The sequence below is a fragment of the Neltuma alba genome, unplaced genomic scaffold, assembly GCF_004799145.2.
Source record: "Neltuma alba isolate B1F8T4 unplaced genomic scaffold, ASM479914v2 tig00012456_pilon, whole genome shotgun sequence".
NCBI classification, from domain to species: Eukaryota; Viridiplantae; Streptophyta; class Magnoliopsida; order Fabales; family Fabaceae; genus Neltuma; species Neltuma alba.
Genome location: NW_021636935.1, coordinates 126,018 through 151,250, shown reverse-complemented (window position 1 = coordinate 151,250; position 25,233 = coordinate 126,018). Strand labels below are relative to the sequence as shown.

Genomic DNA, 25,233 nt, shown 5'->3' with positions numbered 1-25,233 from the left:
AAAAAAATAGTAAGATTTCTTGTAAGTACCCGGTCGGCTTCGAAAATTCAGTTATCCAATTAATATTAATACTAACAGTAAAATGTGTTGATCAATAAATGATATATTAAATTATTTTACAAGAATATCAACAAAATACAAATCAGAATCTTATGATAATTCAAAATTCAAGTTTCTAAATAGAGTAATTTCTGATCTAATTTCTAATTAATTTTTTTTTAAAAAAAAAGATAACCAGGCAGAACCCAGGAGCCCCAATTCCTTCGATCAGTCTTTCCCCTTCATCTCCACTGTTGTTTTCTTCTCCGACTTCGAAACCTAGCCACCGCAACCCGTTGCTCGCCTCCATTCTTCGCTGCGTCGACGCCGCTGTTTTGCGTCCAGTTCTTCGCCGAGTCATTTCCCTTATCTCCATCTCCAGATTTTCCCCCTCCTGGTAAGGGTTTTCGGTTTCGCTGACCATTTTCCCATCTTTTCCCATCTGGGTTCCTGTTGATTCTTGTAATTTGATATTGTTCAACTATTTGTCGATTTGGGTGAAATCAATTTTCTATTTTTCATTCAATGTTAATTGCTAGTTGCTTGGTAGTGGAAGGCAGTTTTGATTAGGTTCATCGTTTGGCCTCGTTTTGAAATTGGGCCAAAAGGAGTCGACGAAATTGATGTTACGGAGTGTGAGCTCTTAGGATATAGTTATTGCTGGGATTGGGTTTGATCTTTTCTGTCGTTCATTGGCATGATTGCGAGGGACATCAATAAAATTATGTCAATCATTTTATTGTTCTTTGTCTGGCACTAGTAGAGTAGATTCCCAATTTTCAAGCCACGATCTAAATTTCCCATTTGGTTGATTATGACGCAAGATAATGCTCATATCCGGATGTGTCACTGAAACTGAATTTGAATAGTTCGGAGTTCTTTGTTTCTTTTCTCAACTTCCCAACTTATTCATTGGCTTCACTTGGACCCTCACACTGAGTTTACTCTCCAGATTATGGTGTTCTCTGGCCTCTGTATTGTAAGCTAGTATAAGTAATGTCTTCTTTTAATTTTATAGTACATTTAACGTTGCTAGTTAGAATGCATACTGATATGAATATTATTTTCATAGTTGTTGTGTTCTTTGAATTAGTATTCGTACTTTATAATTTTTTTTCTTCATTTATGTGGATTTACTTTTTTTAAAAAAAATTCTATTATTTTGGGGTCTCTGTGGTAAGTTATGGAGCAAGGAGGGGTACGGTTGGTCGCACAGCCTTGCCACTTGCACTGTGACAATGCTATCATCAATCCCGTTTCCTTGCATCTCATAGTTTGTGAGAAAAGGTGTGGTGATGTTGTTTGGAGATAGTGATCCTTTTTAAAGTTTGATGATATCTTTGTTGATTGGATTCTACCATGGTTTAATAGCATCAACTCATGGTTTTTAGAGAGAATACACTAATGATTTTGTTGGGAGAACTGGCGATAGAGACTGGTGTCTCTTCTTTGCTTGTATAATTTATCAAAGCTTACTTAGTTGCTTAGTCTTTCTGTTAATCTCTGGGGATCCCCATGAACCTTTGTTTTGCTCAATTTTTTCTAGGGCTCTTGAAATTTGCGCTGGAGTCTTGGCATATCTTTTTTGCACAGCCATCCGACTTGTCTGTCCTCATTAGGCTACCATGCAGGGGAATTCATGTTGTGAATCACAAATTTGTCTTTGGAGTTTTCTTTCCTTTGCTGTGAATCAGGTATTGTGCGAACAAATCCTTGCACTTGTAATTCTTGTTTTTCTTTTTCTGGAGCTTCTTAATTCATGTTCATTCCTCTATCTCTTTGCTGAAATGTACTTGTGGGTTAAATTTTTATTTTATTGAGGCTTAAGATCTAGTCATTTATGATATTTGTATTCTTTGTGTTAGGATTTTGATTGAGATTTGTTTGGTGGGCAACAAATTTTTGATATTGGGCTATTGGAGTTGCACTTCTTCTGTGAGTAAGATTTGGCAGCCGTTTGGTCTTATGTGCCATGGCAATTGAGAAGAACAACTTTAAGGCATCAAGGCTTGATTCTGAGTTTTCACCCCACAGTAGGGAGACTATGTCTAGTGATGAGGATGATCTTCAGCGGCGTAACTCAGCCGTGGAATCTGATGATGATGATGAGTTTGATGATGCAGATTCTGGGGCAGGGTCAGATGACTTTGATTTGCTGGAATTGGGTGAAACTAGAGCAGAGTTTTGCCAAATTGGCAACCAGACTTGCAGCATCCCGTTGGAATTATATGATCTTCCAGGACTTGAAGAAATATTGTCAGTGGATGTTTGGAATGATTGCTTGAGTGAGGAAGAGCGATTTGAACTTGCCAAGTATCTTCCTGACATGGACCAAGAGGCTTTTGTTCGAACCTTAACAGATCTGTTTACTGGTTGTAACCTCCATTTTGGGAGTCCCATTAAGAAGTTGTTTGAAATGCTTAAAGGGGGCTTGTGTGAACCAAGAGTTGCACTTTACAGGGAGGGTTTGAACTTTTTCCAGAAGCGGCAGCATTATCATCTACTGAGGAAGCATCAAAACAACATGGTTGTCAATCTCTGTCAGGTAAGGGATGCTTGGCTTAATTGCAGGGGATACAGTATTGAAGAAAGGCTTCGTGTTTTGAACATTATGAGAAGTCAAAGGAGTTTGATGTCTGAGAAGATTGATGATTTGGTGGTTGGTTCATCAGACGAAGACTCTGGTGAAGGGATATGGAATAGAAAGAACAAGGATGGGAAGAATATGCAGAAAATGGGTCGTCATTCTTCTCATGGGGCAGGTTCTGGTTTGGAATTTCACTCACGAGGACGATCAGTGGGTGTGGAACCAGAAAAGTATGGAAAGCAAAACCCGAAGGGCATGCTTAGGTTGGCTGGATTAAAGGCATCTACAGCCAAGGATCCAGCTGGTTACATGTCTTCTGGGTACCATGGTTTGGATAAGAATCCTGGGCTAAACGGTTCGACAAGTGTGTTTCCTCTGCAAAAGTCTGCGGCTTATGATTCGGGGTTGATGATGAGGATGAGGGATCATATGAGGAATGGTGATGCTGCTGAGGATATGACATATGAACTTGGTGTCCCGCAAGATCGAAATGCATTGCGTGGCAAAATGACGGATAAATCTGGTATTATGAGAATGGGAAAGAGGCATGATCTTCTTAGAGGCGATGAAATGGATAATGACAATATAATGAGTCTATCTTTGTCCTCAAAGGCCGATCTGCATACTTACTCTCGGAATGCAAACCAATCCTCAGATATGAAAATGTTCACAAAGTCATTATCTACCAGAGGTTCTTATGATTTTTCTAGAAAGGCTAAGCATACTGAAAATAGCCAACAATTTGTTGATGATCAAATCAAGCCTAAACTCAGGGGATCACAGCTCCCACCTAAAGGAAGTCTTGTTGATTCATTAGATCATGATGAATTTTTTGGCACCAGCAAAACCCCTGGAGATGAATCTGCTCTGGATTCATCATTTCAATATGATGACTGGAATTTGAGGAGCAAGAGGTGGAAGGCAGGGAGGGAGTCTCCTGATCTCAGTTATGCTGCTTATAGATCTTCTTCACCCCAAGTGAGTGATAGACATGCGCTCACTGACTTCAGAAAAAAATCATTGCAGGGTAAGGTTAGAGGGGCTTTTGTACAGAATGGAGGACAAGATATGTTGGCTTCAAGAGGCAGGAGGATGCTTCATAGAGGTGAAGAAACCGAATCAGACTCATCAGAACAGTTGAATGATGATGAGGATGGTAATCCATTGTTGCAGAGCAAATTTCCTTACTCAGTTAATGATGATTCTCGCATGACAATTTTGAAGTCCCGCCTAGAACCCAAGGAAGCAAAGTTTGTGAAGAAAGACTTCAAGGGACATGGGAAAGCAAAATCCAAGAAGATGGGTTATTTTGGAGAGAATTCTCTGCCTGGTGCAGAAAATTTCATTTCAAAGGAAAAACAGAAAGGTAAAATGCGCCAAAGTGGCCGTTTGCATGATTTTGCCAATAAACTTTTGGAAGAGAGCTATCCCTCGAGTTCAGAGAAGCTTAATGATGTGATGATGATTGGAGAGAAAACTACATTGGGCAAGAATGGTCGAATATAGACATGCCTTCTTCAAATGCTTATAGTTATGAGCTAAAGAAGAAAGGGAAGGGAAGAACTGAGTTTGGTCGCTCCATTCTCAGGTCTAAATACTTGAATGATTATATTGGTGATGAGGAGAATGACTCACATGAGGCACGGTTGGTGGTGGATGATAATGGGGTTGGTCAGGGCAGAGTTAAGAAGAAAGGGAAAAAATATGGATACAAGGATGACCAATATGGAAAATCTGATGCGCAATTTCTGGCGTGCAACTCGGTGACAAAGAAGTGGAAAATGAAGGATGATGCAGCAGATCTGGATGGAAGAGAAGGGGATGCCAATCCTGTGTCTAATTTTCAAACTGATGATTCAACATCTTTCAAAAGAAAGTCAAAGAGAAAAATGGAGATTGAAGCAGCTAGTTCGGATGTGGATATTTCTGAACTGCCCATTGCAGATTTGGGAACAGCAGATACAGAGCTAGAAGCAAAACCGCAGAAAAAACCATTTACTTTGATTACGCCTACTGTTCATACTGGATTCTCATTTTCTATTATACATCTTCTTTCTGCCGTCCGTATGGCAATGATTGCCCCTCTTGCAGAAGACAGTTTAGAGGTGGGAAAACCTAGAGAAGATCAGAATACAGCACATGTAGGTACTGCTAATGGTATCCCCTCTAATGAGAAGATGGCCACCAATTCTGAGCTTGCTGGCCAAGTGAATACATCTCTTACTGTCCAGGAAATTGTTCACCGTGTCAGATCTAACCCTGGTGATCCTTGTATTCTGGAGATGCAAGAACCTCTGCAGGATTTGGTCAGAGGAGTTTTGAAGATATTTTCCTCAAAAACAGCGCCATTAGGAGCGAAGGGTTGGAAGGTGCTAGCAGTGTATGAAAAATCCACAAGATGCTGGTCATGGACTGGTCCAGTTCCTCATAATTCATCTGATCATGATTCTATTGAGGAAGTGACATCTCCTGAAGCTTGGGGCCTCCCTCATAAGATGCTTGTTAAGTTGGTTGATTCCTTTGCCAATTGGCTGAAATGTGGTCAGGAAACACTTCAACAAATAGGAAGTCTTCCTGCACCACCTTTGGAGTTGATGCAAGTCAACCTTGATGAGAAAGAGAGATTTAGAGACCTCAGAGCTCAGAAGAGTCTTAACACTATTAGCCCCAGTTCTGAGGAAGTCAGGGCTTATTTCCGCAGGGAGGAAGTTCTTAGGTACTCAATTCCTGACAGAGCATTCTCTTATACTGCAGCTGATGGTAAAAAATCTATTGTTGCACCCTTGAGAAGATGTGGTGGTAAGCCAACATCCAAAGCCCGAGACCATTTTATGTTGAAACGTGATAGACCACCGCATGTTACTATCCTTTGTCTGGTCAGAGATGCAGCTGCCAGGTTGCCTGGAAGTATTGGCACTAGAGCTGATGTTTGCACATTAATTAGAGATTCTCAATATATTGTTGAAGATGTCTCTGATGCTCAGATTAACCAGGTAGTTAGTGGGGCCTTGGATCGGTTGCATTATGAACGTGACCCTTGTGTGCAATTTGATGGGGAAAGGAAGTTGTGGGTTTATTTACATAGAGAAAGAGAAGAAGAAGATTTTGAGGATGATGGCACTTCATCAACAAAAAAATGGAAGAGGCAGAAAAAAGATGCTACAGATCAATCTGATCAAGGAGCAGTAACTGTTGCTTATCATGGGACTGGGGAGCAAAATGGATATGACCTGTGCTCAGATCTCAATGCTGAGCCATCGGGTATTGAAGATGATAAGGGAGGAGAGCTTGTGTCTGATGATGTGAGGCTAAATGTGGAGGACAATATTGATACCAATCTTGCATCTGAACAAGGCAATGTTGGTCAGGATAATTCAATGGATTGGGAGACAATTGGAATAAACACAAATCGTGAGAGTAAATTGCTGTGTCAAGAGAATTCTGCAAATGAAGATTTTGATGATGAATCCTTCGGAAGAGAGAGGTCTGTTGGACTATCAAGTGCGAGCCTATTATGAAGAACTCTTAAGGTAGTTCTCATCAATTTAACTCTTGTATGAGATTTGTTTTATTTTACTCTGATCGTATTGAAAGAATAAGTGTTTGCTTTTTGCCTTTTCTCTCTGGAAAACGGAAAAAATAAGTAAAAGAGAGAATAAATGCAATATCAAAGGGGAGGACAAGAAAATGAGTGCATTACTCAGAATAATTTTCCTGTGATTTTATGAAATTTTCTGCGCTGTCATATTGTCCTTCAATATCATATTGGTTTAATATCTTTTGGTCTTCTTATTCACTAACGGTTACTGAATTTCCACCATGACAATTTTAACTTTTCTTTCTTTCATTTATTGTCTTATAGTGACATATAAAGTGAATGAATCATACATACTAGTGACTTGTGGAAAAAAAATAATCAGGAATTCATTTGAAGCTTTCACTACTTGTTTAAGCTTAGTGCCCTTTTTACACAAGGTGGCCTAAAACAGTTGCCTTGATGTGACCTGATCTATGGAGGTCTATGGAGACAAAGTATTGTTTCTTTATGGGTTGTTCTTTAGTCTTTTCCATGGGCTATTTTTCTCTCCTTCCCATTGTATAGGCTGAATGGTTTAGAGATGCTATTCAGATATTGGATGCTTCGCTGGGATGATCCATGTTTACTTTGAATTTATAACGCTTAATAAGACCACTCAGTTATGAAGTTTACTTATGAAAGGCAATTGTGTTTGTGCAGTCATCAGCCTACCAGCACTGAGGAGCTCAAATTCCCTTTTTCTACATGTGCTTGTAAATATTTCAGGTGCAGTAGCATTATATATTAATTTTATTTAGAAGGATAGAATATGTATGTTGTTGAAGATGATGGAATACTATTAGGTGGATGCCTTCAGCTTCACATCCCAAAAATAATTTCTTTTGAATCTCATTATGTAGGATCTGGAGTATAGTTCCTTTTGTACACCGGAGGACCGTGGAGCTGAACCTTGCACTGTATTGCTTCACAATATTATTATTTCATCTTGTATATATGATTCAGTTAAGAATCTTAAGATCGTGATACTGCTACAATAAGCTTGTGACTTCTAGCCGAAGATAGAAGAGGAGAAAATTTGAAATACTCTCAAGTCAAATAGCCTGGTCAGATTTTAAGACGAGATTTATTAGTCATTGGTTGATTGATATTGATATTGTATATGCCCGAGAAGCATGCCCAAAAGGAGAAAAAAAAAGAAGAAAAAAAAGAAAAAGTAAGCTGTAATATCAACTTGAGTTCAAGTGACAAACTTAATTTTTTCCAACCTTACAAAAGAATGCCTCTCTCTCTGTCTCTCCATGTTCTTGAGTTGCAGATCTTGTTACTTTACAGATTGCTGCAACAGTTTGTGCACAACTTCGAGCTGTTGAGCTATCTTGAGCCCGACCTTAATTTGGGTAAGTATTCTCTCTCCATCTTTTATCTCAGATGTCAAAATGAAGGTGCTGACTTATTGAAGCTCCAATAGTTTTTTTCTTTTTTAAAAAAAAAAAAAAAACAGAGAGAACAAATCTAATGTACTGGGGATTGGAATCTATTTGTTGTTCTCCTGGAATAAAAGGCTACGCCAAAACCACACGAGAGAGAAAAATAGTATCTGACTACTGACTGCTGACTACAAGAGCATAAGCTGGGAAATGCCTGTAGCCAACGGGGCTTGAGTGAGAACCATGTATTCTGATTCTATTTGATGACTTCCTTTGCAAGCCAATTCGTGTAGAAAATTCTTTTCTTTAAAGCCGTGATCGATGTATTACTGTCCAGTTTTGTATTAAATAGTGCCTAATTTCATTAAAGGCATGGCGGTGCTGGTTGTTATCTGTGTTAGCAAATAGGCTTGAGCTTGACACTTCTGTGTAAGCATTCTGTAGCTCTTATTGTAGCTTAATAGGGAATAGGACGCATAGTAGTCATTAGGAATAGTAAAAGTGGAACATGTGTATCTTGTGCTCACCGGGGGAAAAAAGTGGAACTTGTATGCCTTCTCATGTGCAGGGAAAACAAGATATTATAAGGTCTGGGAATTCTCAGTAATGTATGTGTAGTATAGCTAGTTTATAATTATTTAATATGACATTGGATGGAACTGTTAGAATGAAATGGTTTTCCATTCAAAAAAATACTAGAAAGTTGGACGTGTCCAGATTGTTTAGTCAATGTTCAAAAGGAGTTTTTAAACTCGTTGGATGAGATTATTCTTTGAATTTTTTTGACGATAAAGGTGCTCTTACAAATTTAAGCGTATTTGAAATATTTTTATTGAAGTTATGTTGACAGTATTTTTATCAATTGAAAAATATTAAAGACACGTCCTGTGATGTATTTTCCCCTCCTTCTGAGTAATCGCTATTTCGAGATGGGAGTAATAGAATTTTTCAGAGGGCGAAGCACTTTTATATTCATGTCAAAATTAAAAGCACTCTTATGTAATTGAGTTATTCCAATTATTGAGTTGATTTTGGTCTTAAATATAAAATTTATTTTTTATATTTATTAATTTTTTTTAAAGTACTTTTATGAATACTCCATCAACTATAATTAAGTAGAAGAGAGAGAGGGAGTATTAAGAAAGATGATTATGGTGTTTTAGGAAAAATATGTTATATTTCTTATAATTAACTGACTTACCTAATTTTCTTAATCTAATTAAATTAGTTAAATGGGTTTTATATTAAGAATCAGAAGAGTATGTCACTTAATTTCTCGACTGTTCATTTTGTGTTTCCATTTTTGCTGGCTCTCCGTCGTTACATTTTCACACTCAGTTGGGTAATTTCGCCTTCTTGGAAAAGTAGTTAGAATGGTCCATATGCGGGACCTTTTATGGTTTGTTCATTTATATTTAGATATTTCTTTCGAGTTTCTGACCTTTACTTGGCGGTATTAAAGAATTAGATGGGTTGGGTTCAAGTTGAACTGCTATTGGGAATTAGAACAGATTTTGGGCCACGGGGGGAAAAAAGGAAAAAAGAAAATTCATTCTCTCATGAGGCCCAAAACATTTTGATATCTTTTGTAATTACATGCTGTTATTTTATTGAAATTGGAAATTTTATAGGAAAAATTTCTTTAAAACACACTTAAATTGAATCATTAAATTTGTCAAGCTTCTAACTAGGTCACATCACTCAAAAAGAAATTTAAAATTTTATAAAATAAAAAGAATTTTAAATTTAACATATTTCATTTTAGGGTTAGTAAGTTTCATCAATTTTAAATTAACAACTTGCTTTTCCTATTAGATTTTATCTTATTGTATGTGTATATAACTATTTTTTCTTAAATTTATTTAATTAGTATGTGATCAGCTTAGCCATCGGTCTAATTAATTAAACGTGTGAAAACATGGAACCGCTCATTTGTCGGTTGATGTCCCGTCCAAGCGCGAAACATTGGGAAAATCTTTATGTGGTGTGCCTAAGTTATACTCCTCTGATTCTTAATATAAGATCCATTTAACTAATTTGATTATATTAAGAAAGTTAGGTAAGTTAATTAATTATAGGAAAAGTAACATATTTTTCCTAAAACACCATAATCATCTTTCTTAATACCTTCTCTCCATCTTCTACTTGATTATGGTTGAGGGAGTATCCATAGGGGTAATTTAGAAAAAATTGATAAATATGAGAAATGGGTTTATATTTAGGATCAAACCAACTCAAGAATTGGATCTATATTAAGGACCGGAGGAGTACAATGGTATGTTTCTTCCAGTTTTATATATAAACTTCGAATTTAAAAATAATGCTTGGATTTGTATTGACATAAATGCATATTTTTCAATGTTACCCTTAATTATTTTTTTAATCATATTTTTCTATACATTCTCTTTCATCTTTTTTTTCTTATTTATTATAAAGGCATATTTAAAAACAAAAATATATTTCTCTTTTTTTCTGGCCAATAACAAAAGTCTACTTTAATTTATTTATTGTTTTTAACTACTCCTCCTGTTTTTAATATAGGACCCAATTATCATATTTATCAATTTCTCTAAATTATCCTTATAGATACTTCCTCAACCATAATTAAGTAGAAAAAGAAAATGAGTATTAAAAAAATGATTATGGTGTTTTAGAAAAATGTGTCACATTTCTTATAATTAACTAACTTATCTAACTTTCTTAATCTAATCAAATTAGTTAAATAGGTCTTATATTAAAGACTGGAAGAGTAATTATTTACTCCTCGGGTCCTTAATATAAGACCTATTTAACTAATTTGATTATTAAGGAAGGTAGGTAAGTTAGTTAATTATAAGAAAAGTGATACATTTTTCCTAAAACACCATAATCATCTTTCTTAATACCCCTCTCCCTCTTCTACTTGATTATGGTTGATGGAATATTCATAGGGGTAATTTAAAGAAAATTGATAAATATGAAAAATGGGTCTTATATTTAGGACCAAAAACAACTCAAGAATTGGGTCCTATATTAAAGACCGAAGGAGTATTAGATATGAATTAGTTATTTAAGGTTTATAATAAGAATAGGGGGTAGTTCCGTAACCATACCTAACATGACTAAATGAGAAGAAAGAAATACGAGAAAGCCGGAGGAAAGGTGAACATAATATCATATATTCTATCATCCTAACAAAAGGTTATATGCTTTATCAGCATAATTACCAACTAATTTGTTTGTTTTAGTTTCTGACATTTAAAAATTCATCCAAAGATATGAGAAAGAGACATTGACCAAAAAGAAAAGAAGATATGAGAAAGAGACAAGAACAAATAAGAACAAACAATAACATTGTATATACCACATACGTAATTATTGCCATCACGTATCTGATTTGTTTAAAAGGGGTTCATTGAGAATCTCACTTTTTTTAATATCTAATTAATAAACAGAATACAAATCAGATTTTATTATGTGGAATGAACCTATTGGAATTCGTAGAGTGTAATAGTTAATTAAAAATAATAATTGGTAGGGCCTAACATGATTTAAGGAACAATCAAATGAAGAAAGGCCGTAATATTGGATTGTATTATTCAATTTTTGTAGGCTTTTAGCTTTTGACAAAGATGCATAAATGATGCCTCAATCTATGCTATGTATATTCTTCCTAGTAGCTGGTCAATAGTCAACCGTTCATGTCTTATTTAAACATTGCCACATGGGAATGAATTTAGTGTCCTTCATTTCATAGATTCCCAATTTGACACAATCTCATATAAATTATTTATTTATTTTGATTAAATAATTATTATGGTCTAATCACGTCGTTTTAAGTCAAATAATGTCGTTTAATAAGTAGGACTTGAGCTGAGAAGGAGGAATTTGATTCCTCATAAAGTTCGAGTGTTTTACTTATAATTAAACATGATAATGCTCAAATATGGCTACCTATCAAATGATTATTTATAAAGAATAACATTAGTTAAAAACTTGTGTCAAAAAATTTATAAGTAAAATAAAAATTTTCTAGAAGTAAATTGGATGGGATGTTATAGACTATACTAACTTTATATTTATACTACATTGCGTCTTAAATATAAAATTCACTTTGTAGTACAAATTCACATGGCAATGTATATTTTATATTTATTAGGACTGACGTTAATATTAATTATTAGTACACTGAAAATACTAATGACAATTTAAAAAAGAGATTAGGAATTTCATGAAATCTCTAAATTGTGAAAATTTAGTCTTGATATTATGTGTTACAATTTATTTATTTGTATTTAGCAATAACGTAATTTATTTAATTCTGTCATATTATTTATCTATTTTATTAAAGAATTATTGTCTCATAGAAACACCAAATACTATTGAGAACTTCTTGTAGAAAGGTATTAGTAATTCATGAATTCTCTAAATTGTGTAAATTTAGTTCTAATACCATATATTATGACTTATTTAATTTCTATATATAATAATGAAAATGGTCTCTTTATCCAATTGGAATCAATTCTATTCAAAACCTAAATAAGTGAATTTTATATGGGTTTCAAAATTATTAAATTAAGTTGGCTTATTTATAGATATTGTCAAGTAATTTGTTGGTATCATAAAGAGTGAAGAATAGCAGACAAGAACTATCAAAAGACCCACATAACTTTCAATTGCTTACTCATTCAACTATTGTCCTTTCCTTTCCGCAATTTAAGGACCTACACAACACACACACACCTCTCTCTCTCTCTCTCTCTCTCTCTCTCTCTCTCTCTCTCTCTCCCCCTCTCTCTCTCTCACACACACACACCAGACACGTGTAAAAACGCAAGGATGCAAAGTCAAAACATTTGAACTCTATGTGCATATATGCATGTGATGTGTCCACACATTTGAAGTGGTTTTGGGGCCCTCCAAAGAGGGAGGATATTAATCGATTGCTTTTAAAACATTTTTCACATTACTTTTATTATAAATTTGAAAAGATAATTTAGAAAGTGTTAGCTTAAGAGTAATTAAGAAGATAATTATCCTTACTTGAAAAATATTTTTTGTAAACTATGATCACGAAGTGGCTTGAAATAAGGGTACTGAATCAATTGAAAAATAATGTCTAAGTGTGTTAGGGATATTGTTAAGCAAATAATTATTGAATACGTTCAAATTAATCAAAGGCTTGATCAATTTGTGTTGGATCTGAGGAACAAAAGAACAATTTCATGAATGTTAGCAAAGTTAAATATATTGATTGGTAAATTATGGGAGAAGCAATATCCATGAGATTTGACCACTCACTTTTGGCATATACTTTCTCCATAAGAAATCAAACTTCCAATTGAATCATGCCAATTAAGGTATATTGTTAAAATTAGTTAGAAGCTTTTATTTGTAAAAAAAAAAAAAAAAAACTCTTACAAAAGCTAATATCTACCCCATTTGAGAAGATCACATATTATGTTTTACTAAATTTTGTAAGAGTTCTTTGATGGCAAATTTGTATGAGTTCTTATACTCCCTTAGGTCCTCTTTAGAAGATCTTTTTAATTGAAACTAGTCAATTATCTTAATGTTTTCAAAACTTAGGTTGACATTTCTAAATTGTCCTAAGTACCCTCCTCCAATCCTAAATATAGAACTTTTTTAAAGGTCTTTGTTTTGGTCCTTATGCAAGATGTAGTTCACCTTTGTCTATCTCATACTATCTCTATTTAACGCCCAATCCTTTTCCCCATTTAACTATAACTAACAAATGTAGTCAATTAAATATAAGGGCAATTCTAAAACAGTCGTGTCACAAATTTTAACATATTAATTATAAGTAATCAATATACTATTTTTCGTAGTATTCATAAATTAGATAAATAGATTTTATATTTAATATCAAAAGAAATAGTACTCCTAGCTAGTCCTTATTATGAAATCCACTGCAAAAGGTATTTTAGTTCATTTTATATATGGGTATTAGTAGTTTCTATTAATACATGTGAATTAGTTAAAACTATTTACTACCCAAAAAAGTTAAAAACTACTAAAAGGAAGAGTGCTCCCTCCATCTCTTGTTATAAAATCCACTTAACTATATTACGTGGCTTAAGAAAATTGTTGAAATTAGTTAAAAGTAATAAATATATTGAAAATATACTTTTTTTCTCCAAATATACCCTTATTTATAAGTTAGTAGGTGGGATTGAGGGGAAAAAAAACAGAGAGAATGTATGGAAAAACATAATGAGAGAGAGTATATTATTAATTAAAAGTAAAGTGGGTAAAAATATATCTATTGTTCAGATAAATCCAAAAAGAATCTTATAAATAGAAACAAACCAATTCCAAAAATTAAAACTTATAACAAGGGATGGAGGAATATAATTCATTAATTCTTACCTCTAACAAATTTTGCCGATAAGGCATTATAGGAAGAACATAATAAATGCTTCACCCTTTTTAACAAAAGATCTTATATCATCGATTATGAAACAATAAAAGCTTTTTTTAAAAAAAAAAACATCCATTCTATCTAATTCTAAATATAATACCTAGTTATCAAGGGAAAATTCTAATTAAATCCATTTGAAATAGAAAAATTCTAATTTAAGCCTACATTTTTAACAAATTCTTAATTAGGCCAAGAGGCCTAATTGGAGATTTCTAAATGTTTCTAAAAGACCAAACTGCCCTCTGTAATTAAAAAGCCTAATTTTAGTTTTAATTCTTTTAATTGAATTTAACTAACATGTTTTTTCTTTAAATATTATCATATGAAAATTTGGCCAAAAATATTATCATATAAAAAAAATAAAAATCACGATTATGGCCAAGAAAAAAATTGAAAAGTCAAGATAAAAAAAATACATAATTTCTAGATATCCATAGAATTACAAAAATATGGGAACTAATAAAAATTTTACGATTTCAAATGTCAAAGATTAACAGGATCAAAGATTTTTTTTTTGTGTGAGAAAAAATCAAATAAAAGATTCATGAAATTCTTGAATATCTATCAAAATTAATTTTACTATTTCAAAAATTACATTGAGACTCATCAATTCATCTTCAATTTTTCGATCTCCAAGATTTATTCAATATCAAATTTTTATTATATAAAAAATAACTAAAAGGCCATAAATTCTAGAGTTGACATAACATTCACAAGTACAAAACACAACTTTGACATAAAGTCTAAGAAAGATTACATTCTCATTAGTAAATCTACTAGAATAGTTAAAACTAAAATTAGGCTTACACCTACATTCAATTTTCCTTTTTGATTACAAAGAGGCATTTTAGTCTTTTAGCAACATTTGAAAATCCCTAATTAGGCCTCTTGCCCTAATTAGGAATATGTTAAGAGTATAAGCCTTAATTGAAATTTCATTATTTCAGATGGATTTAATTGCGATTTTCCCAGTTATCAAACTCATGAAGATTAAAAAAATTAATGAAATTAGTTATTTATTATTATGTAAAAATTATATTACTTTTCTTTAAATATTTCAGTTTTAATGACGATATTAATTTGTGGGAGACAGAGAGTGAGAAAAAGATGGTGAAATTAATGAGGTTAATACAGAGGGAAAATAGAAGGGAAAGACATTGAAAATATTTCCACTGAAGAAAAAAAAATTTTAAAATTGATGGCAACTTAAGGGGTTTTTTAAAAGGCGTTTTATTTTGTTACTTAAATATAATTTGTTGTTACATGGTTCCTAAACAGTCTAACAAGCCGACCACATTTGAAATAGGCATCATCATGTTCGTGTGGGTAAAGTCTCAACTCTCAATCAATATGGTTTAACCAAAGTTTCAACTACCATAATGATGTTTTTTCCCCTGTGGCCCTATCTATCACTTTTTTTTTTAAAATAATAATCTCACTATTGAATTTCTTTTTGTTTTTTGGCAAAAATATTAATTACAATGTCCAGGCGTGAATTTATATATCGTTCTTTTTTGGAAGAAAAACTATATTATAAGTTCTAAAGTAAAAAGTGATCAGGAAAAACAAAAATGTATTATTATTATTAATAAATATAGTCATTATTTTTTTAGTAAAATAACGGATTTGTGCTTTTTACATAGTTATCATACTTTATAAATAATGACTTTTTACATAATTAATATCTGGAAAAACCGTAAAAAAGGAACTTAAAAATTAAAAAATTAAGCCTATTCATAAAATTGTTATCATTTACTAATATTGTAATAGTCCTCATTTACAATTTTTTGAAGGTTTTTTTTTTTTCAATTTTTATAAAAATATATATGCTGATACATGTTACTTGATTGATGGAGTTTGGGTCAATCAATTAATTAAATACCTTTCTCGCTTGAATGTCTTATCAAACATTCAAGTTATAAACAGCTTTAACGAGGGATGTCTGGTTCCTTTATTCTTGCTATCAGTATGTTTCTCTTTTCTAACTCAGGAGAAAGAGAAGTTGGGAGGGAAATTCAATTAAAATTTGGTTCAAATGCCTACTCTGACCCCCAATATAGAAATTAAATAACCAATTCGTAAAAATAGAAAAAATAAATTTAGTTGCAAAAAATGTGTATTGATTTTTTTTTTAAAATATGGATTATGATCATTTACATTAAATCTGCGGAAAATTATAAGTTTGAGAGATAAATTTTATTGATTTTTTATATCTAGGTCTAAAGCAGAATCCTATACTAGTTTGTATATTTAGATCTATATTTAAAATTTTCACCTTTCATATATATGTGTAACGAATATAGACATTTAATCAGTGAAAAGATAAACTTCATATGAACTTTTATTCTTTTATAGTTTCTGGTAAACGGTCGGTGTAAGTGGTTAACCATAATAAAGATTTCTTTTTTGTCAAATTGTAAAAGTAGTAATATAATAAAAGTTATTTTTAAATTAAAAATTTAGAAAATGACTCTGAAGTCATAGAAATGGTAAGAAAAGAGGGAGGGGGACAAAAAAGGTGAACTGTTTTTTTAATATATTTCTATTCTCTTTTATAATTTTTTATTTAAAATTACTTTTATCAAAGTTCAATCGGAGCTCATAATGTACGCAAAGCATTCAAATCTCAGGTTAAGAAAAATTCGTTCATGTGAGATTTCAAAAAAAAAAAAAAAGCAAATTGTTTGCATAATTCTTACATTTGATCGGATTTCAATCAATTAATGAATAATAGAGGATCTAGATCTTTGCGTTTTATTCCCCTATTATTTAAATAGATGCATTTATCTACTCAACAAATTAATTCGAATTAGATCTCGTTCTAACACAATAAATTAAAGTTTAAAATTTTATAAAAGTATTCCTTCGGTCTTAGATATAAGATTCCTTCTTGTAGTGTAAATTACACTACAAAAATAGTCTTATATTTAGGACCGGGTGAGTATATGTTTATTTAATACTACCTCCGGTCCTAATTATAAGATCTCGTTTATAGACTATAAACAAAGTCTTATAATTAGGACTGAAGATAGTATCTAACAATTTCTCAAAACAACCCTTTATATTTATAAACAAAATTAGAGTGTCAGAAGTTAATCCAACAGTCTAACCTCTAACTAACTCTTGTACACGAAATAAAAGTAAGTAATATATTTTAATCAATAATTGTTGATCTAAATAGCAAATGTTTGTTTAAATACCTGTATACATACCAGATTTTGGATTTGAGTTCGTCCAATTATCCAATAGTAATTTTCTGGGAACATCAGAAAACAAATTCCCATTAAAAATTTTATTGTGAGAAGGACTTAACATAGAATACTAATATTCCATACAAACAAAATTTATAGGGTACTACTACTTTTATATAGACTATAGAAGTTTATCAAATTTTTCTCACCAATAAAACAGCATTAAAAACATAGGTCACTTTAGATACATTATTTTTGTACATGTGTAAATTAATATGCCCTAACTTCACTTCATAGTCCACACCTGACCTCCCTCTTTTACGAAGTAAAGAATGGAGAGTCATTGGTCGGATAATCGACAGTGAAAGGAAGTGGGGCCCGCTCGTTACTATTTATAACCCTTTGCTTCTCGTTAACTGTTTCTCAACTATCTCCGTGACCACTCCGCGCACTTTACTCTTCCTTCCTTAATTAATTATCACTTTAAAAATTAATTAATTTATTAGTTTTGAGATTTTTTTTCCCTCAATTCATTTGCAAATAAGAGAAAATAAAACTTCGATTACTTATTTAAGTATTTGAGGTGTAAAGGCTTCTAAAACTCATACAAACTTAAATATTTTCTTCCATACCTCAATCTTCTATTTTCCTTGTTTAACATTTTTCAAATATTGTTCTAATTAATTATTACATGTTGTATTTGGGATAGAAGAAAACAGGTGTCAAAGACTCAAACCTTTAATTTTTTTTAAAAAAAATTGTTTTTGGCCAAATACAAAGCCTTCAAGTTTGTGGCTTTGTTGAATTGACCACCGTGATTTTTTGAATTGAAAATTCAATTAAAGTGAGAATTAGGTGGATAATTTATTATAATTAATATGATAAAATCTCTTCGGACCGAAGAAAAGTAGGGTAAATTTTCATTTTATTAAACGTCAGCATAAGTAATTTATGGGTATTGTAAGAGGATTTATGGTCACATGTTACTAACAAATAAGAGCAAAATAAAAGTATATTTTAAATATGAAAAATTAATAAACTTATCTAATAATAATTGACCCATCATGGAACCCAGAGCCAGAAGAAGCCCATCTCATCAAATATAGTTTTTTTTTTTGGGGTCAAAAACAATTCTTTCGCCATGTAGAAAGAAAATTTATTTTGAAAATAATATAATTTTTTACAACGAAAAAATAAATATTTTAAAAAATAATGATATTTGTATATAACTTATACTAATTTATATTTTTTTTCATAAAATTTATTCTTGATCTTTCACTTGTAATTTCCAGCGTTAGGCAAAAAGGAAAAAAAGAGCAATTTCCACATGAGTGGGCCCTCTTTCCCTTTGATTTATAATGAGTACAATACATACATACATGCTCTGCTCTGCTCAGTCAGCGGAACCAAGCCTTGAAAAACTGAAAATACAAAAGGACGGCAGGGGAGGATGAGGACCTCACTGTAAATCATCTCTCTCTCTCTCTTTGTGCTTTTCTTTCTTCTGTCTCACTCATTAACCCCACACTCCCCGGCGCCATTTAGTACCTCACCCCTCACATTCTCTCTGATCTGTTCAAGAGATTCCTTTTCATTCTCTCCCCACAAGGTGATCTTGCTTTCCCTCTCTGTAATTTCTACTATTTTGATCATTTTTCTCCATTATTTCCTTGATTGCTTCTTAAAACTTTTCTGGGTTTCTTTTCCTTTCGACCAATTTCGCTTCTCCTTTATAGCCACTGGATCTTATTGTAAGTACTTGGTTCTCTTGAGGGGCATTTTGTTTCTGTGGCCGTGGTTGCTTAGTGCTTTTAACGGGGTCCGTTGAATTCAGCTAATGATGAAGCTCCTGCTCCTGCTCTGTTCAATTATAATTCATAGACGTCAACGTCAAGAATTTACAAGTGACTTTGAACTTAATTTATGAGGGCTTTCGTAGTTCATATATTGTTGTCTATTTACTTGATGAGAATTTGAGAATTCTTTGAAATATTTTGATTTCCAGTACAAAGGGGATTTTCTTTGATTTTCCTTCAAGCTCTGTAGTATTGAGCCTGAGACTCTTCTGTTTGTAGCATAGTTACAGGAAGGATATTTCGAAACCTTAGTGATAAAATTCATCCATTTTCTATTCTTTTTTCCCTCTCCAGATTTTTCATCAGGGATTCTTCAGTAACATTACTTATCTTGAACCGGGGCCGTAAAAGGAGGGATTACATATAGAATAGTTCAACGCTGGAACATGGCTGAAAGGAAATTGAACATTCATGCTCCTCTTATGTCTGTGAGACGCTCTTCTGCTACATCCCCTTCCTTAACTGAAGCGAAGAAGAAGATATTAGAGAAGCGAAACACTCTTCCAAACTACAAATCAGACTCAAGTATGGATCTGGTGACCGAGCCGGTCGCTGTTCCTTTCAACTGGGAGCATATTCCGGGACGGCGAAAAGGCAATGCTGGATCTCAACCTTCTCAGCCTCCTAAGGAGGCTTCAATGGCTCCAAGTCCAAGGCTTCCCCCAGGAAAGTCTGCAAATTCCACTAGAAAGCCAGTGGAAAAGGAGAGTAAAGTGACAAGCAGATTCAAGTCCACAAACAAATCAAACTCTTCCAATGTTAATGTTGTTAGATTAGATTGTCATAAAGAAAGAAAAGAGGAGAAAAGAGTATCAAATGTGCAGATGGACGACGACGTCGACGACGACATATTTTCTGATGCTCTTGAGAAACTGTCTCTCACAGGATCATTCTCCATGAATTGTAGTGCTAGTGGTGTGAGTGGATTGGATAATTTAGACGCAAAGAAGTCTGGGACTTTCTCTACAGACCCGCAAACACGAGACTTCATGATGAGCCGGTTCTTACCTGCAGCAAAAGCAATGACTTTGCAGCCTCCTCAGTATGCTTCAAGAAAGCATTCAGGACCATTAGAGCAACCTCGAGAAATTAAGAAATTGGTTCCTGAGGAGAAGAAGCCTTTGCTTAATAAACATGTTTCTGCCATCATACCGTATACTGGTCCACCTCAAGAGGAAGAAAGTGAAGATGAAGATAAAGATAAAGGTGATCGTTATGAAGAATCAGCAGATATTTCAGCTAAGGGTTGTGGGTTGATTCCCCAATTACGGATTGGGAATTCAATGTGCTCGTTAAATTCTGTCCCTGGAGTGAAAACGAGCAACCAGGCTCCCTTGGCTATCACCTATCAGGTTGAGAAACCAGCCAAAAGCTCAAATAGACGATCTTTTAGCCCAGTTCCTGCTGTAAAGAAGGTAACACGACTCTTATTGTCTGCACTAATTTGCATGCCTCAATAGCAGTTCAGGGTCATCTTTTGCGAGAATACACATGATATGGTCATTTCAGTTCCTTCATGCTGTTTATTGTCAATCAATGGTAAATTGACAATTAAAGAGATGCCACAACTTTTTAATAGATTAGCATCTTTTTTTTTTTTTTTTTTTGGCAGGCTTGGGAAGCTATTTCTAAGAAAAAATCCAGCTCTAGAGCTTCATCACCTGAGAAGCCGGAGGTTAGGAAAAAATGGGCTAGTGAATCGAACAGGTTTAACTATTCAGGGGAACTGCAGCAGCCGGGTAGGTTATCTCCCTTCCGGCGATCACGAGCTGCTGCTGCTGGTTTATCTCCATGTAGAAGTAGACCTCAGTCACCATATTGTGGAGCGACAATGGACCCTAGAGAAGCTGTGAATAATCTGTCTGGTCAACTGAAATTCCTGCAGAAAGGCCATGTAAGTATTCAGAAGATGCTGTCTCAAGAAGGAAAGAAGGGCCTAACTGTTGAAAAGACATTGTACATAGATACTGCAAGTACGGTAAAATTATCAAGTGCAAATTCAAGTTCTGTAGATAACACAGAGAAAACAGACACTGAAAATTGTCCCAGTAGAAAATCTTCTCAAGATATAAAGAAACCAGAAGCTTTGGAAGGAAAAGGCATGTTGGATTCTGCAGATGCCAAATCTTCGATTCTTTCGAATAACGTACATACCAGATTCCATGAAGAAAAAGCGGAACAACAGTTAACAAATAAAAAGTTTAACCGGGAATACGCATCTTCCCTAGTTGTACATGGGAAAACTGGTGAAGATTCAAACATTAACAAGCAGCAAATTGTTGTAGCTGAGAATTTAGGAAACGGTAAAGTTGATTCTGGTCCGTCTCCTCTTCCCCCGCCATTGCCAAAATCGCCTTCTGAGTCCTGGCTTTGGCGTGCTCTGCCTTTAGTTTCTGTAAAGAGTTCATTACAGCATTCGCATCAAGGTATTCAACCACAGTCTAAAAGGCCAGATTCTAATACAACATCCAGCAATCCCAAGTGGGAAACAATAGTGAAAACTTCAAATCTTCATCATGACCATGTGCGGTATTCTCAGGTAATTTCATAACTCTTTGTCCATGTTTTAGTCTGGCTCTGTGATCAAACAGTGACCAAAGTTAAAACTCACATTTCACTCTCTCTACAGGAACTAACCACACGAAAATCTCAGCATTTGAAAGCCTAGCAACGGAACTTCATGGCCCATCTTTCGTGCTATAGTCCTTTTCTTTGTGTCCTCATGTTGGATATGCTCCTCCTTCTGCTGGTTTTCAGCATGATATCATAGATACTAGACTACATTGGCCTGGTTGATTAGGTTCTTAGTCTTATAAGAAATTTTAGTGGTGATTTTTCTTTCGCTTTGTGTGGGGCTGAGGACCCAGAGTTTTTATTTTTCATCTGTTGACATATTATACTCATGTCCTAGTGACCTTTGTTTTCATTTATGTCTGCTTTGTATAGAGAGACATTAAAATCCACTTTGCTGATGAATTAGTAAAAACAGCATTTGGATTTGTCCGAGTCTTGGTGGATCAAAGTTTCTTAACTTGAGAAGATTGAAACCACCAATTTTTGTGTGTACTTTTTACTCTGTTATCTAGTATTTTCGTTTCTCTCACTTCTTTCATACGTCTAGGTTCCATCATTTGGTCCTAAGTCTTCTTGTATCTGCAAATTTTCATTTCAACTACACAGGTGATTGATGCTAGTCAATGCTAAATTGTTCGATTGTATCACTCATTCCAATATGAACAATGTACTTATCAAAGTGATTCTGAATTGAGATGAGTCTATATCTATTCTCTTGCATTTCTGGTGTTTCTTATGCTATGTTGCTGGTGAAGTGATTATCATTAATCTTACTTATGGTTTAGGATCCTGGATACATCATAAATAAGATTAGGGTATTGGATACAAATGAAAGAGAGTTTCAAAATGTTGGATGTTACTTTACCTATTAATAATTTTTACAATATTTTTGGTTTTTTAGATATTAATGCCTTTAATATGCTATGAACAATATGAGCTACCTGAAGTTGTCTATCCAAACAGAATTAATGGAAAACTCACGTTAAAAGAGCTATTCTCATTATGTATCTAAAGAACAGAACTAATGCTCATTTGAGTCAGTTTATGTTAAAATTTTAACCAGATATATAGTAATAGCTAATAAATAGAGATAAATAGTGTATAGAACTGCGGCCTAGTAGATGTTCACTATTTATGAATCTTGTGATGATGATGGAGCAAGATCGTGAGCCACAATAAGATAAAGATATCCTCTATGATCATGAAATCACGAGAGAAGAATGAAGACCTCAAGAACACAGGAATCGGTGGTCCAGTAAAACTAATGTTTTTTTGAAAGTATCCTTTTATTGGAAGTAATCATATTTAAGGTACTGTCAAGTACTAAATGTGGGTATCTCTCCTGACGGTGATTCAAACTTTGATTCGTTACGATATGAGGAACTAGTTTTTTCCGCTAATGTTAATGTTGAAGATATTTATATTGGATAACTTAAAATTTAAAATTATAATAAAGCACTTAAAATTAAAAAAAAAAAAAAAGGCATAGAGACTTAACCAGTATAAAATTAAAAACTGTGTTAAGTGAAAGGTAAGGTCAGGCCAAAAAAAAAGAAAGAAAGAGTGAAAGGTAAGGAAGGTGAGATGAGACTTGAGAGCGACTTGACGGCACAGTAAGGAGACGAAAGAGGAAACAATAATTAAAGAATGATGAAAGTGACAAGCCAATAACACAATAACAAAATGGTGTGCCCTATTTTGTATATTAAGATTCTGGACAAGCAATCATGTGGCCATCACACACACTGCGAACCCTAGCACTATATATATATAAATAGAGAGAGAGAGAGAGAGAGAGCAATAATGCAACGTGAAGACCCAAGCTTTCATATCCTCTCTGGCAAAAATATTAGATTGAATACTGAATGACTCAACATCCTTGGACTCACATTGTAAAGTTTGAGGTTTTTTAGTGATAAAATGCTGCTTTCCTTCTATTTATAAGTTTTTTCCTTGTTAAAAAAAATTTAAGTGAGTTGGGTCCTAGGGACTCACTAACCAGGATATGCCTCCATGTTGAAAGAACACTTAATGAGGTATGTACAGATCGCCCACCAATAAGTTTTTTTGTAGGTTATGAATCGACTTTTTACCAATTGGATTAACTTTTATTAGTTCCTTTTATTTATAAGTTATTATCAATATATTTAATAAAATTAAGAAAAATTTTAAATCAACTTCCCTCAAAATTTAACAATTTTTTAATTTTATCCTTTTTAATATACACTTTGTACGATGAAAACAAAATCTACATAGGGCAAAATTATAAATTCAGACAAAAAAAATTTAGTAATGTGATTTATAAATGAGATAAAAAGAATAATATTTTTTCTGTCCCATAAATAGGACCCAAAGAGTAATAATCCTTAATATATGGTATCATTCATACCAACTAAACGACTAAAATTCCTTTGAAGTAATGATCATTTCTTCATTTAAAACTAGGATAATCCGAGGGCAAAACAAGCGAAGCATCCCAATTATCATTTCTTTTGTCTTCCATACAAATTATTTTTTTTTAAAACTACCTTTATTATTAGATTTTATATGTGTAAGCTTTGTTTATATGTAAATAATCACAATGAAGGGCATTTTAGAAAAATTAACGCATCTTTTTTTTTAAAACTAAATTAGCTTATTTTTATTAAAAAATTTTAAAATTAGCTTGCAAACTTCTCCCTAAAAGATCATGGGAAAAAGTGTTTTTTTTTTTTAAAATTTATTGGAATGAAAATTTGGTCGTTTACATGACTCGACTCTATTATGATCTTAACATGTCTTAACACTTTGAGATGAGTTGGTTGGCCCATTAAAAATGTGAGAATATGCCCAAGAAAAATAAAATCTAATATTTAAAATTCTAATTACCAAATTATTAGTGGTTGTGTTGAACCGAATAAATTCGATTTCTGCGTAAAAGGCTTAACCCCATATTTAACATAACAATGCATAATTTGACATTCCGATTTGTGGTACCAAATACTATACAGCGTAAAAAAAAAAAAAAATCTCATTCATCAACTGCTATATCATATAGCCCAAAAAAAGGTATGTTTATGATGGGAACAAAAAAAAAACTGCTACATTATTTCTAATGTATTTGAATTTATTTCATTAAACTAATATATTTATATATATAAAAGATTCATATAAAATCTTGTTATTTTTATGTCATGATTATTCTTTAGATTTGGTATATTGCATGGGGCCCACGTCTAATCTAGTCCAATTAATGTAATTTATATAATAAATCAAACTAGATCTTTTTTTTTTTGGGCCAAAAATAAAACTAGATCTTGAGCATCATATAATCAAAATTCAAAAGCTACACTAATTATGGTTTTGAATCATGTAAATTCTAAATATTCTACATATGGCTTATCCTTCAAACCTCTTATAAATAAAAGGAGAAAATGTGTCTACTCAATTAATATATCAATACATAACATAAAATTTATAAAAAAAGAGGATTATTTATAAGACACAAATAGTAGTACTATTATTTATTTTTGAGAATTTATGGGAGAGGTGGGCACATCTAAATACCAACATAAAATATCTAACAACTTACATTTATTTGGTAAAGAATATTCTCCTTCC

General features: G+C 33.1%; 2 protein-coding genes across 3 annotated transcripts; both read left to right on the top strand.

Annotated features, from left to right (window-relative positions):
* The first annotated feature begins 262 nt into the window (after positions 1-262).
* Positions 263-7,438, top strand: LOC114727264 (uncharacterized). The gene is made up of 6 exons (XM_028913964.1): positions 263-436; positions 1,586-1,733; positions 1,905-4,121; positions 4,178-6,156; positions 6,864-6,929; positions 7,064-7,438. Exons 3-4 carry the CDS (start codon positions 2,012-2,014, stop codon positions 6,142-6,144), a joined length of 4,077 nt encoding a protein of 1,358 aa, XP_028769797.1. The 5' UTR covers positions 263-436; positions 1,586-1,733; positions 1,905-2,011; the 3' UTR covers positions 6,145-6,156; positions 6,864-6,929; positions 7,064-7,438.
* An 11,291-nt stretch (positions 7,439-18,729) lies between these two features.
* On the top strand, positions 18,730-21,925 carry LOC114727263 (uncharacterized). 2 transcript variants are annotated; one of them, XM_028913962.1, is made up of 4 exons: positions 18,730-18,812; positions 19,354-20,474; positions 20,672-21,598; positions 21,689-21,925. In XM_028913962.1, the coding sequence occupies exons 2-4, from the start codon at positions 19,446-19,448 to the stop codon at positions 21,725-21,727; spliced, it is 1,995 nt and encodes a 664-aa protein (XP_028769795.1). In that variant the 5' UTR covers positions 18,730-18,812; positions 19,354-19,445; the 3' UTR covers positions 21,728-21,925. The 2 variants fall into 2 exon arrangements, with proteins under 2 accessions (XP_028769795.1, XP_028769796.1); XM_028913963.1 differs by lacking the exon at positions 18,730-18,812 and having other exon boundaries at positions 19,093-20,474.
* The last annotated feature ends 3,308 nt before the right edge of the window (positions 21,926-25,233 follow it).

Excerpts from the sequence above, each read along its gene's own strand:
- LOC114727264 (XM_028913964.1), top strand. The coding sequence starts at position 2,012 with ATGGCAATTGAGAAGAACAACTTTAAGGCATCAAGGCTTGATTCTGAG. Across the intron at positions 4,122-4,177 it reads AACTACATTGGGCAAGAATG|GGAAGGGAAGAACTGAGTTT; the intron begins GTCGAATATAGA and ends TAAAGAAGAAAG.
- LOC114727263 (XM_028913962.1), top strand. The coding sequence starts at position 19,446 with ATGGCTGAAAGGAAATTGAACATTCATGCTCCTCTTATGTCTGTGAGA. Across the intron at positions 20,475-20,671 it reads CAGTTCCTGCTGTAAAGAAG|GCTTGGGAAGCTATTTCTAA; the intron begins GTAACACGACTC and ends TTTTTTTGGCAG. Across the intron at positions 21,599-21,688 it reads ACCATGTGCGGTATTCTCAG|GAACTAACCACACGAAAATC; the intron begins GTAATTTCATAA and ends CTCTCTCTACAG.